Source organism: Lithobates pipiens, unplaced genomic scaffold, assembly GCF_037356315.1.
Source record: "Lithobates pipiens isolate NorthernLeopardFrog02 unplaced genomic scaffold, aLitPip1_a1.2 Scaffold_18, whole genome shotgun sequence".
NCBI lineage: Eukaryota > Metazoa > Chordata > Amphibia > Anura > Ranidae > Lithobates > Lithobates pipiens.
Window position 1 is genome coordinate 31,443,157 of NW_027507758.1, and position 14,717 is coordinate 31,457,873.

Below are 14,717 nucleotides of genomic sequence, written 5' to 3' on the forward strand. Positions count from 1 at the left end.
GACCAGGCCCCTTTTTGCGATTCGGCATTGCGTCGCTTTAACTGACGATTGCGCAGTCGTGCGACGTTGCTCCCAAAGAAAGTTGACTTACTTTTTTTCCCCACAAATAGAGCTTTCTTTTGGTGGTATTTGATCACCTCTGCGGTTTTTATTTTTTGCGCTATAAACAAAAATAGAGCGACAATTTTGAAAAAAATGCTATATTTTTTAACTTTTTGCTATAATAAATATCCCCAAAAAATATATAAAAAAAGAAATTTTTTTCCTCAGTTTAGGCCGATACGTATTCTTCTACATATTTTTGGTAAAAAAAATCGCAATTAGCGATTATTGATTGGTTTGCGCAAAGGTTATGGTGTTTACAAAATAGGGGATAGTTTTATAGCATTTTTATTATTTTTTTTTTACTAGTAATGGCAGCGATCAGCGATTTTTATTGTGACTGCGACATTATGGCGGACACATCGGACATTTTTGGGACCATTGTCATTTATACAGCAATCCGTGCTATTTAAATGCACTGATTCCTGTGTAAATGACACTGGCAGTGAATGAGTTAACCACTAGGGGGCAGTGTAGGTGTTATGTATGACATATGTTTTTTTTATTGTATGGGGGCGTGGCCTGGCATGTGACATCACTGATCGTCTTTCCCTATAAAAGGGAAGAGACAATCGGTGACAGCCACACTAGGAAGCATGGGGAGAGGTTTGTTTATACAAACCTCTCCTCGTTCTTCAGCTCTGTGACACGATCGTGGGACACCAGCGGTGATCGGGTCCGCTGGTCCCACAGCCATGGTCACGGAGCTCAGGACTGGGTCCACGACTGGGCACTTAAAAAGCAACTACAGGTACGTGGTTGTGCCCAGGCGTGCCATTCTGCCGATGTATATGTGCAGGAGACGGTCCTTAAGTGGTTAAGATTGCCCTGTATTTGGCTCCATCCATCTTCCCATCAACTCTGACCAGATTCCCCGTCCCTGCTGAAGAAAAGCATCCCCACAACATGATGTTGCCACCACCATGTTTTACGGTGGGGATGGTGTGTTCAGGTGATGTGCAGTGGTTTTTTTTGCCAAACATAGCGTTTTTCTTTTTAGGCCAAAAAGTTCAATTTTGGTATCATCTGACCAGAGCACCTTCTTAGCCCTTGTACACACGGTCGGACATTCTGACAACAAAATCCGTCGGATTTTGTCCGAAACTGGTGTTGCATACACACAGTCGGACAAAGTTGTCGGAAAATCCAATCGTTCATAATGCGATGACGTTATTTAGTTACGATGGGACTACGTTCAGGCTAGTAGCCAATAGCTTTGGTCTAGGAATTTGATCTGAGCATGCGTGGCACTTTGTCCGATCAGAATTCTCTACAATCGAATCACGTTGTCGTAAAATTTTTATATCCAGCTCTCAATCTTTGTTGGTCTGACATTCCGACGGAAAAAGTCAGATGAAGCCCACACACGGTCGGATTATCCAACAACACGGTCTGATCGGACATTTTCTGTCGGAATGTCTGACCGTGTGTATACACATGGCCTCTCACAAACTGGACTTCTTATGGCTTTCTTTCAACAATGGCTTTCTTCTTGTCACTCTTCCATAAAGGCCAAATTTGTGGAGAGCACGACTAATAGTTGTCCTGTGGACAGATTCTCCCACCTGAGCTGTGGATCTCTGCAGCTCCTCCAAAGTTACCTCTTGGCTGCTTCTCTGATGAATGCTCTCCTTGCCCGGCCTGCCAGTTTAGGTGGACGGCCATGTCTTGGTAGGTTTGCAGTTGTGCCATACTCTTTCCATTTTCGGATGATGGATTGAGCAGTGCTCCGTGAGATGTTCAAAGCTTGGGATATTTTTTTATAACCTAACCCTGCTTAAGGTCCGGTTCACACCGCTGCGGGTGAGAGATCCGGATGTGATTCGCACCGCACTGCAGTGCAAATCACATCCGATCTGTCTGTGCGATGCGAGTTCAGCCATACAGATAGTATGGCTGAATTCGCATCGCTCCCGCCGCAAACTCGCACGGGACCCTTTTTTTGGTCCGCAGCAGAATCGGATCGCATGGGTGTTCACACCATGCGATCCGATTCCTGTGCGAGTCTGCAGATCGCACTGCGATATGCGGACGGATCTGGGGGTGTCATTAACATTTCATTGACACTCCCAGCAGTCCGCATAGGGCAGTGTGAACTGCCGGCGGGAGGCATGCGATGCGGGAAAACGCCGCGGATTCGCGGCGTTCCCGCATCGCTATGGTGTGAACCTAGCCTTAAACTTCTCCACAACTTTATCCCTGACCTGTCTGGTGTGTTCCTTGGCCTTCATGATGCTGTTGGTTCACTAAGGACTTCATAGAACAGCTGTATTTATACTGAGATTAAATTGCACACAGGTGGACTCTATTTACGAATTAGGTGACTTCTGAAGGCAATTTGTTCCAGTAGATTTTCGTTAGGGGTTTCAGAATAAAGGGGGCTGAATACAAATGCCCCCCACACTTTTCAGTTATTTATTTGTAAAAAATGTTGAAAACCATTTATCATTTTCCTTCCATGTCACAATAATGTGCCACCTTATGTTGGTCTATCATATAAAATCCCAATGAAATACATTTACGTTTTTGGTTGTAACATGACAAAATGTGGAAAATGTGAAGGGGTGTGAATACTTTTTCAAGGCACTGTAATTGCAAATGACAACATTAATGACTGAAAAATGAAATTGTTCTAGCAGAACACCCTTAAAGCTCCTCAATTTTCATGGGGAAAAAAATTGTAAATAAAGAAAAAGTAATATAACACATAGAATTACGACACTAATTTTGTAATTGAATGTTATTAAAAATGACCTTTCCTTTTTAATCTGCAGCTCTGTAATTTTCTGAGAATACATTGCAATATGGCTACCTGGAGTTGTTCTGTATACAGAGTGTACTGACCACTGCCCAGAAACATCATTTCCTGCTTGTGTGATTGGCTTACCAACTTTCCCAGAAATCGGCCTAAGATACAAGTCAGATACAGAGGGATTTCTTCAGAATAAGGCCCCTTTCACACTGGAGCGGGAGGAGCGTCTGCGGTAAAGCGCCGCTATTTTTTAGCGGCGCTTTACCTTTGGATTTGAAGTGCTATTCGGCAGCTAGCGGGGGGGGGGGGGGGGGGGTGGGCGTCTAGCGGCCGAGAAAGGGTTAAAAACCACCGCAAAGCCGGCAGTATAGCCATGCTGCACCATTGGGAAGGAGTTTAGAAGCGATGTATACAACGCTCCTTCACTGCTCCAAAGATGCTGCTAGCAGGACTTTTTTACCATCCTGCTAGCGCACCGCTCCAGTCTGAAAGGCCCCGGGGATTTTCACATTGGAGAGAAAGCAGCGCCTGTTTCAGGTCGGTTTGCAGGCGCTATTTTTAGCGCTGTATCGCCTGCAAAACGACCCGGTGTGAAAGGGGTCTAACAATGGGAATCTGCAACAAAGGTTGTTATAATCCTTGCAATGTGCATAGATGTTTTCTCAATAAAAGTGGAGTTACGCTTTGACTATTTGGGTTTTTCTTTCTAAGCCTTTAGCAGAGTAATGGCCAGTTTTGAATTTAGTGAGGATGGGATGACAAATTTTATTTTTTAACTAGAGGGTGACGGTGGTCAGCAAACAGAGGGGTAAGGTGGGGGAAAGGGGGTCAGGAGATGTGAGCTCTAACCTCATAATGTATGCAGGGCTGCTCCTAGTGGTCAAAGGAGGTCGTGTTCTTGAAGCGATACTGAGGGTGATGTAATCTGGCGTAAATATGAATGCACACCAAAAAAAAAAAAAACTCCTGTAACAGAAAGCTTCCTATATTCTCTTAATAGTAGACTTGACTTCCTTCTGAGTTTGATGTCTTTGCAGGGGTGGACTGACAACTCATGGGGCCCCCGGGCAATAGGAGATTATGGGGCCCCCAGGCAATCAGAGATTATGGGGCCACACAGTATACACAAACAAACACACACACACACACACACACACACACACACACACACACACACACACACACACACAGTATACAATCACACAGTACACACAGACATGTTTCTATTGGCTGAGAAGGTATTGGAGAGGTGGGGCACCTATAATCTTGGGATTTTTAGACCAAAAAGATGTAAGGGACATTTCAGAGACAGATGTAAAAAAAACACAAATTTTTACATACTGTCCCTGGTTTTACTGAGGCTGGAAACCCTGATGGGGCCCCCTAGTGGCATGGGGCCCTCGGGCAGTGCCAATGGTCAGTCCGTCCCTGTGTCTTTGTATCCTGGTGAACCATTGTGCCAAGGTTCGGGAATCTTTCCGAAGCCAGAAAACAGGGATACATTCCCAGGCTGCACTGGATGAGCACAGACCTCTTTTCCCATGGAAACGTATGGTGATGGAAAATGAGAAGACTGAGTGATGGAGGACATGGAAATCTGTGACCTCCTGAATAATAGATATGAGTACCATTAATGAAGAAGGTTGGGGGACATGGAAGTACACTCTACTGTTACAGGGAGAACTTTTCTGGGAATTTTTGCTATAGGGACAGGTCTGCTTTAAAAGAGAAGTCCATCTTTAGAACCATGGTTCATGTTACTCCCATATTTAGGGTATTGCATGAAACATAAGTAGAGTCTGCAACCCCCATCTCCCTACAGAATCCAAGGGTTCCTCTCTCTGCTGAAACCTGTTATTATCTGAAATCGGTGCGGCTGTACGTGGTCTCACCTGCACAGTCGCGTCATTTATCCCCTCTGCTGAGGCATGCTGTGACGCAGCACAAGTTTGGCAGCTAATTTCAGCCAATGGTTATTGCTGAAGTCAGCTGATCGACTGTGGCCTATCACATACACAGTGTAAACACAGAACTCTGTGTATTGTGAACAGCCAGCTGGCTGTTTTTTCTCCCTGCAAAGCAGGAGGAAAAAACAGACAGATAGTAATGTAAAAGCAGCTCACATTACACATTGTTAGGCACACAGAACCCCTTGATCGCCCCTAGATGTTAACCCCTTCCCAGGCAGTCATAAGTACAGTGTCAGTGTATAGGATTATCACTGATCACTGTATTAGTGTTACTGGTGATGTCAGTATCAGTTAGTGAACCTCCCAGCCAGGGTCTTTTAGCTCCAGTTTGCCTGTCACCCTATCACAGTCCCACTATAAGCTGGTGATCATCACCATTACAGTATAGCGTCTATATCAGGGATATGCAATTAGCGGACCTCCAGCTGTTGCAAAACTACAATTCCCATCATAACTCTGCCTCTGGGTGTCATGCTTGTCGCTGTAAGAGACGGTTCACACAGGGGCAGCACGACTTACAGCGCGACTGCCTCAGGCGACCTGCACACGACTTCAGCGGCAGCTTGCAAAATGACTTCTGTATAGAAGTCAATGCAAGTCGCCTGAAGTCGCCCCAAAAGTAGTACAGGAACCTTTTTCTAAGTCGGAACGACTTGAGTCACTCCTATTAGGACGGTTTCATAGTACAGAATGGGATGCGACTTGTCAGACGGCTAAGTTGCCTGACAAGTCGCCCCTGTGTGAACCGGCTCTCAGAGTAGTTCTGCAACAGCTGGAGGTCCGCTAATTGCATATTCCTGAATTATATACCATAGTTTGTAGACACTAAAACTGAATATATACATTTATTTTGATTTTTTTTTTTTTAACCAAAGACATATAGCAGAATACATTTTGCCCTAAATTCATAAAGAAATACATATTTTCTATTGGATATGTTTTATAACAGAAAAAAAAAAATAGCAATATTTTTTACTGTCAAACTTTTTGTATTTTTTTGTTTATATTGCAAAAAATAAAAAACCCAGTGGTGATCAAATACCACCAAAAAAAGCTCTATTTGTGTAAAAAAAAAAAATGATATAAATTTCATTTGGGTACAGCGTTGCATGACTGCACAATTGCCAGTTAAATAATCGCAATTCCGAATAGTAAAAAATGCCCCTTCATGACCAGGGCATTTTTTACTATTCGGCACTGCGCTCATTTAACTGGCAATTGCACGGTCATGCACCGCTGTACCCAAATGAAATTTATATCATTTTTTTTACACAAATAGAGCTTTCTTTTGGTGGTATTTGATCACCACTGTTTTTTTTTTTTTTAAATATAAACAAAAAAAATACAAAAACTTGAAAGAAAATAGCAATATTTTCTAATTTCTGTTATAAAACATATCCAATTAAAAAAAAATCGAATTTCTTAAAAGCTTTCGGAGGTCAAGTGGTTTTAATACTCAATATAGCTGCATTTATTTGTTTCCCAAAAGGTGGAATATGCCTTTAAATTAAAAGTGCCATGAGAGTAGTATGGGGGCTGCCATTGCGGGCCTACTGAGCATAATAGAGGAAGGTGAGAAATACGTGTTTCTAGGTGAAGAATTACTGGAGAAATGAAGACAAGGTACATCGCACAAAGAAAAAAAAAATCAACACCAGATTTATTCACCACAAAAAAAATCGTTCTCGAAATCTGCACATAGAATGATTTAAAAATAATTTATACACAGATATAGCAATATACAATATGTTACATAACAGCGAGTCACCCCCTCTGAGTGCAGGCCATTCCACTGAACTGCATCAAAAGATATGGATTCCAGAAGCTGCTGCGTCTGCATTGAGTCCTCATCCTGGTTTTATGGAGTTACAATCAGTATGATTTACATTAAGACACAGGCAAAGGTCATCGCCATTCTATAGACTCCATTCCAAGCACCACAAATGACTGAGGGCTTCTCTGCCCAGCCTGGAATGCTTTCAAGTAATTTGTCACTTGAAACATGTGCAAGTTGTGTCATAACAATCATCTCCGGTGTGCAGTTGTCTGAACTTCTCTAGTGTTCTGGCCTCTATCTGGAGACAGGCAGAATGGGGAAGCGATATTCTGATAACTGCATTACATCAGAGACGACTTGCACCCTTTTCAATTGACAGCTTAGCTTGAAGCATAAACAATGATTAGCTGAGTGAAGAAATCCATGGCACTCATACATTGGAGGCATGCACAAGGTGCTTCAGTGATGATCACTAGTTCTTAAAATAAACTGGCTATTTTCTATCAATATTACATTAGCTTACAAAATGACTGCCTGCTCTACCTATGCTCTGTAAGACCCCCTTTCACACCTATACATTCCGCTGCAGGCATTACCGCACTCACCTTAAAGTGGGGTACCCCCTAAAAAAAAAAAAATTAAAAGTCAGCAGCTACAAATACTGCAGCTGCTGGCTTTTAATAATCGGACACTTACCTGTCCCAGGGTCCAGCGATGCGGGGGAACAAAGCCCCCCCTCGCTCCCCGCTCCGCTTGCGGCGCTGTCATGCATACTGTGGGCACCCGGCTGTGGCTTCACAGCCGGGCACCCACTGCACATGCGCGAGCGGCGCAGGGCGCCCTGATACGCCGTACAGTCACCTGGGACACGTGACAGGTCCCAGGTGAATGTGCGGCGCGAGGGGAAGTGATGTCACCAGCCCGGGCAATGAAGAAGGCAGATTACGAGGGACACCCTAGCAACCGGTATTTAGAGGTGAGTAAAAATTTATTTTTTTGCCAATTATTTTATTTTTATTTTTTTTACAAATTTTAAGCAGCTTTTAATTTTTTGGTGGCAACACCACTTTAACCACTTTCATACCGCAGGCCGTCATATGACGTCTTCGGCTTTCAGTGGTGATATCTGAATGATGCCTTATAGACCCCACATCTCTCCATAAAAAGGACCTGTCACGCACTATTCCTATTACAAGGGATGTTTACATTCCTTGTAATAGGAATGAAAGTGATTAAAAACATTTTTATTTAAAGGAAAGTGTAAAAATATAAAAATTTTAATAAAATAAACAAAAAATAATAATTAAAGCGCCATAGTCCCCACACACAGGCTCTCACGCAGAAGAAAACACATGTGAGGTATCACCACGAGTGAAAGCAATAATTCTAGCCAAAGACCTCCTCTGTAACTCTAAACATGTAACCTTTAAAAAACGTCAAATGCCGCCTATGGAGATTTTTAAGTACCAAAGTTGGCGCCAATTTTACAAGTGTGTGCAATTTTAAAGCGCGACATGTTGGGTATCTATTTACTCTGCGTAACATCATCTGTCACATTATAGAAAAAAATTGTGTTAACTGTTTTGTTTTATTTTTTTTCCCATGAAAGTGTTTTTTTTCCAAACAAATTGCGTTTGAAAAATCACTGCGCAAATACCATGTGACATAAAAAGTTGCAATGACCACCATTTTATTCCCTATGGTGTCTGCTAAAAAAATATAGATAATGTTTGGGGATTCTGAGAAATTTTATTATGATTTTTACATGTGGGAGAGGAGTGCTGGAATTCACGCGGTATGGAATTGGTTAAAGGAGAAGTATGGTCAAAGCTTTTTTGGCTGTACTTTTCCTATGGATCACAGGAGAGCAGTTCATTCTGCACTCCTGTGAGCTTTCAGCCAAGAGTGGCTAAAGTCCGCTGTCAGCTGACATCACAGAGCCGGTCCAGGCTCTGAAAAGATCCACAGAATCCACCCAACAGCCTGGATCACTATCCGGCTCAGCCTCTCAGTGATCCGCCAAGAGCTTGAGCCAGCCCCTCCCTCTCCTCCACAGCCCAGAGCCCCAGTAAGTGCTGGAGGGGCAGAGTAGAGAGCCGGTGACTGACAGTCCTGGTAATGCATAGGTGTGAAGCCCGCTTTGAGGTGTAGACCACAGGTCTCCAAACAAAGGGCCGGTTTACTATCCTTCAGAGTTTAGGGGGGCCAGACTGTGGCTAGTGGGAGTAGAAAATGCCCCAGTATCAGTAAAAGGAATGGTGCCCCATTGTTGGTATCAGTGGAAGGAATAGTGCCCTATTATCAGTGGACAGAGTAGCAGCCCATCATTGGTATCTGTGGGAGCAATAGTGCTCCACCCACCACTGGTGTGGGAGGAATGGTGCCCCATCATAGAGTCAGTTGTGGATGGAATAGTGCTCCTAGGGCTGGATAGAGTCAAGCAAAGGGCCACATCTGGCCCCAGGGCCGCAGTTTGGAGACCACTGGTCTAGACCATCCAAAATGGATATTCCAGTTATAAGAGGATAAAGTTGACTGAATCACCCAGTGCCCTCTTATAGCATTTAGGTGACCTCAGTGGGGAAATATAACGCCTTGATTTGTTTTTCCATGAAGAATCCTACATAGGGTGTAAGACCTCCATAAAACTGGTAGAAGCACCTTGGAACTCAGGCACTGATATCTTACCACTAATAAAGAGTCCGCAACCGATACAAACCAGTGGGCAATTTCATAGGCAAGCAAGAGCCCAACATTAGTTTTTAGTGCACTGACCTGCACATTACTCATTGAGAGTAAAGTAACCAGTTCATGTTATAGCGCCCCCCACCCAACTCCCACAGCTTTTACATGCCTTTTCCTTGCTCAACTAGCATCCTATTCGCCTACCAAAGCCAAGTGAGAGAGCCATGTGTAAGTCCCAAGTGAGTCTGATCACAACATGCACCAAGCTGACCCTATGACAGCGCTCAGGCATCATAATTGGGTAATAAGCGTATGCAGCATTGGAGTGGCAGAGCTAGCAAGTGAACCTATTATTTCACCCTAAATATGTAATGTAACAGGCCTCCTTTAAGGAACCAGGTTCAGACTTTACAAGAAGGTAATGTAAGGCATTAATCAGCCAGCATGATACAGATCCTATTTGCAAATCTCATAATTAATGATCTTTAGGGGCACTTCAAATAACATATTAAATTCTACATTTCCACACAATGTAAATGTCATCATATCGCACAATATCACAATTGGAAAAAAATATTCCATTCAATCTCTATACAGAAAATGATTTGCATTAATATTCAGAATTTATGGGATTACAATATATTTTATATATATATATAAAAACAACCCAAACCATCGTAAAAAAAATAACATATATAAAATCAAGACAAATAATCTTTTTTTTTAAATAAGTCAAAGCTTTAAATGTAATGATGCTACCAAATAGTTTTTGGTGTACAAGGATGTAGACCATTTAATTCTGGAAGTACGTACCCATCTGGTAGAGGAGTAAGATGATGATGGCACAGAAGATGGCACCTATCAATGCTGTTCACTGAACCCAGTTCAATGGTTTTATCAACCCCTATATTTTTTTATAGTTCATTAGTGACTGGCCCTTAACTAGTATCGATCCTTAAATTAAGCACAAATACGTAACCATTACAGGACGGATATGTCTAAATTCAGATTTTACATTAAGATGTCACATTACATTGTATTGGTCTATTATCAGCCACAATCTGCAGAGTTTTCTAATAATTCCCATAAAATGACATAATTTTATATCTAATATTTCATGGGAAGGTCTATGTTTTTTAAAGAATAATTAGAATACCAGTCCAAAAAAATTGACCTATCACAATTCAGAATATTGTGGGTAAAATAGCTATAATTACCAGTATTTTTTTCCCCAATATGACACAGGTTACAAATGCTACTTCAGACTTGATTATACATATATATGCCATTAAATAGATTTTTTTTAATTGTTCTTTACATTAACTTAAATAATTTAATTAATTTGTTTAAGTTAATCAATTATTATTATTTCGATTATTCAAATGAGTGCAAAAAAAAAGAAAAAAAGAAAGCCATCCACATAAAATGATTACCCTGTGGCCTTTCTTGGAAGGACAACATAGATTATCACAATCCATGTGACAGATGTCTGCAATAATCGAGTAGAATGAAGATGTCATGAAAGTCTCTGGTATCAGCTGTTGCGCTGTCATGAATATTAGGTGAATGGTCTCTTCTAGATTAGCACACAGGCATGCATATCATGAGATCTTGTCTCTCTATCAGCTCAGAGGACCATCCTTATTTCAGTCTCTCAAAATCACTCAACTAAAACCCTCCAAGATCCTTTGGCATCACCCCCTTGGGGCATAGCTAAGCTTCCATGGACTCTGATGCAAACAAATTGGGGTCTCACAATATCTGATCTCTAATATAACATAAATATCCTTTTTGAGGAAAGCCTGTGCTAAGGAACATGTCAAGTTGGCTCTGCTATTGGCAATGAGGTGATGTAGACAGGTACTCTTGTACAGATTCTCCCCAGACTGTCTAAGCCACAACTTCCACAGACCTGAGAATGTGCTAAGTCTTTTGGACTTCTCCTCTTCCACTCTAATTGTTCCTAGCACACTGTATATATGGCCCTAGCTCTGTGTATTAAATAGACAACAGCGTGTTCTGTGCGGGGAGATGGAGGTACATGGGTAAAAAGTCAGACCCATGCAAAACCTAGCTGCTTTTTTAAGTGTTACAGAACATAACCAGGAAGATGAGAAATATCTGTACTAGGGTAAGATCTGGCACTATTTCCCAGAGTCATGGGTCCAGGCAACAGTTGTTACTTCCCAGAGTTATTGGTCCAGACAAAAGTTATCACCTCCCAGAGCCATGGGCCCAGACAACAGTTGTTACTTCCCAGAGTTATTGGTCCAGACAAAAGTTATCACCTCCCAGAGTCATGGGCCCAGACAACAGTTGTTACTTCCCAGAGTTATTGGTCCAGACAAAAGTTATCACCTCCCAGAGCCATGGGCCCAGTAACAGTTTCACCTCCCAGAGCCATGGGCCTAGACAACCGCTGTTACCTTAAACAGTCATTGGCCCAGACAACAGTTATTACAGAGCAATAGAACCAGTTAACAGTTGTCACCTTTCAGAGTCATGGGTACAGTAACAATTGTTAACTCCCAGAACCATGCAACTGGAGAACAGTTGTCACCTCTCAGAGGCATGGGTCTAGACAACAGTTGCTACCTTCCTGAGCCAAGGACCATGATAATAGATGTTACCTTCCAGATCCATGGACCTAGACAACAGCTGTTACCTCCAAAAGCCATTGGCTCTCAGAGCCATAGGTCCAGTAATAGCTGTCACTTTTCACAGCCATGATACCTGCAATAGTCCCAGAGCCAAAGGTCTAGGCAACTGCTGTTACCTTCTAGAACCGTAGGAGCATTAACAGTTGTCACCTTCCAGAGACATGGGTACAGTAGCTGTTATTTCCCAGAGCCATGGACCTAGACAACTATTGTCACCTCCCAGAGGCATGGGTCCAGACAACTATTACTACCTTCCTGAGCCATGGACCCAGACAACAGATGTTACCTTCCAAAGATATAAGCCTTATCTCGAAAAGCCATTGGCTCCTAGAGCCATAAGCCCAGTAACACCCGTCACCTTTCAGAGCCATGAGACCTGTAATAGTCCCAGAGTCAAAGACCTAGACAACTGCTTTTACGGCCAAGAACCTTGGGACCATTAACAGTTGCCACCTTCCAGATCCATGGGTCCAGTAACTGTTGTTACCTCTCAGAGCCATGGGCCTAGACAACCATTGTCACCTCCTGGAGACATGGGTCCAGACAACAATCCCTACCATCCTGAGCCATGGACCTAGACAACAGATGTTACCTTACAGAAACATGAGCCTAGACAACAACTGTTACCTCCAAAAGTCTGGGCCTAGACAACAGTTACTACCTCCCAGAGCAATAGGAAGAGTAACATTTGTCACCTTCCAAAGCCATGGGGCCTAGACAACTGCTGTTACTTCTAAAAATAATGGGCCCATTAACAGTTGTCACGTCCTAGAGCCATGGCCCTAGACAACAGTGGTTACCTACCAGAGCCATGGTTCGATACAACATATGTTACCTCCCACAACCATGGGCCTAGACAATTGCTGTTCCCTCCAAAAGCCATTGACCCAGACAAGTCTTTTTACTTTCCACAGTCATAGGCCCAGTAACAGTTGTACCTCCTAGAGCCATGCTCCTAGACAACAGTTATCACCTATGAGAGCCATGGTTCCAGACAACATATGTTACCTCTCAGAGCCATGGACTTAGACCAGTGTTCCTCAACTCCTGTCCTCAAGGTCATGTTTTCAGGTTTTGCATTATTTTGCACATGTGATTTAATCCTTTTCACTGCCTTAGTAATTACCACAGCCATTTCATCTGAGGGAAATCCTGAAAACATGACCTGTTGGTGTTACTTGAGGACTGGAGTTGAGAAACACTGACCTAGACCATAGCTGTTACCTCCAAAAATCCATTGGCCCAAACAATAGTTTTATTACTACCCAGAGTCACAGGCCCAGTAACAGTTGTCACCTTCCACAGCCATGGACCCAGTAACAGTCCCAGAACCGTGGGCCTAGACAACCGCTATTAGCACCCATAACTATGGACACAGTGACAGTTATCACCTCCCAGTGTCAAAGACATAGACAACAGCTGTCACCGCCAAAACACTGCTGCGTTGCCGCTGTTTTGGCCAATTGTATGTTGTTGGACATTTTCTAACGTAAGTAGTAAATTGACTGTATATATTATAAATTGCCGTAGTAAAGGGATATGAGGCTCAGCTACATGTGAGCATTTGAATGGCTCTATACAATGAAATTATTATTATTAATAATTTGTTTTTGACAAAAAAATGGTCTAATTTAAAAAAAAAAAACATTGCTTTAAATGTTTTGCAAACAATGTAAGAAAAGGTTAACCTTACACTAAGCTATTAAATATTCCACCGCTGAAGCCCTTCCTGGACAATACACATTCCCGTGTTCTCGTGTGCCGGCACTGTATAGTAATGACCGTGCGATTATTCACACATCGAGCCACAAAAACAATGAAGAAATCTCACTCCGTGTAAAGCCACCATCACTGAGAACGTTTATAGCACCATCGCTGTGCGCCGTGGCATGAGGCTGGCCGATAACAAATAGATCAAGGCACTTTATGAGTCGAAAAATAAAACAACTGCAAAGGAAAAGTACAAGTGCTTCGAACATGGCTTATGTAAAATAGAAAATGCAAAAATAGCATGACAGTTCTCATTATACAAAAAGTGCAATTTTCACTAAGGATGCAGCGTCGGTTCTTTCCCGGAAAATAAATACACATTTGAAATATCAATTGCCAAAATTGTAAACTTTTTTTTTTTAGAATATCTCTATAAAATCTAAAATATATAACAAAAGGCTAAAGAGAACATGTTTGGCCGGTGACACGTACGATCCAATGGACGGCTTTTCTGTGGATTCTCTGTAAAAAAAGAACGGCTTTGTACTTCAAATTCCCCTAAAACACAAAGTCTTTATATCGTTTATCTTACAGTAATAGAACACCAGAACTCATGCAGCATTGTACAAGGATGTGTGCAGTAGATGACAAAGGGGAGCAGCTAACGCGTTTTCGGCCTCCATGGTTCACATTATAAACATCGCCAGACAAATACACTGAAAGGAAGAGGAGAGAAATAATTTGTTTCACACAATTCTACTTTTCCTAAGAAATATAAAAATTTACTGTGCAAACATTTTAGGCAGGTGTGAGAAAATTCTGTAGATTAAGAATTATGAAATCAATATTTGGTGTGGCCACCCTTTGCCTTCAAAATGGCAACAATGGCACACTTAAAGAGGAAGTAAACCCTGATGAGTTTACTTCCTCTCTCATTCCCTGCAAAGGTAAAGCATAATGCACTATTGTGCATCGCATAGTAGTCCATTATGTGTCACTTACCTGTCACAGGAGCCAGCGAAGTCGCCGCTGTCCCCTGTAGTGCGGCGCATCCATCTTCT

The 14,717-nt window shown here is 42.3% G+C and overlaps 1 protein-coding gene across 4 annotated transcripts in view; it reads right to left on the bottom strand.

Moving 5' to 3' along the window:
* Positions 1-6,461: 6,461 nt before the first annotated feature.
* EML6 (EMAP like 6) overlaps positions 6,462-14,717 on the bottom strand; it is a 295,572-nt gene continuing 287,316 nt past the window's right edge. For 3 of the 4 annotated variants that reach the window (XM_077485543.1, XM_077485540.1, XM_077485542.1), the window contains one exon: positions 6,462-14,372. In XM_077485543.1, the coding sequence (XP_077341669.1) occupies positions 14,348-14,372 (25 nt within the window). In that variant the 3' untranslated portion in view covers positions 6,462-14,347. The remainder of the gene's footprint in view (positions 14,373-14,717) is intronic. The other variant, XR_013276589.1, reaches the window with a different exon arrangement.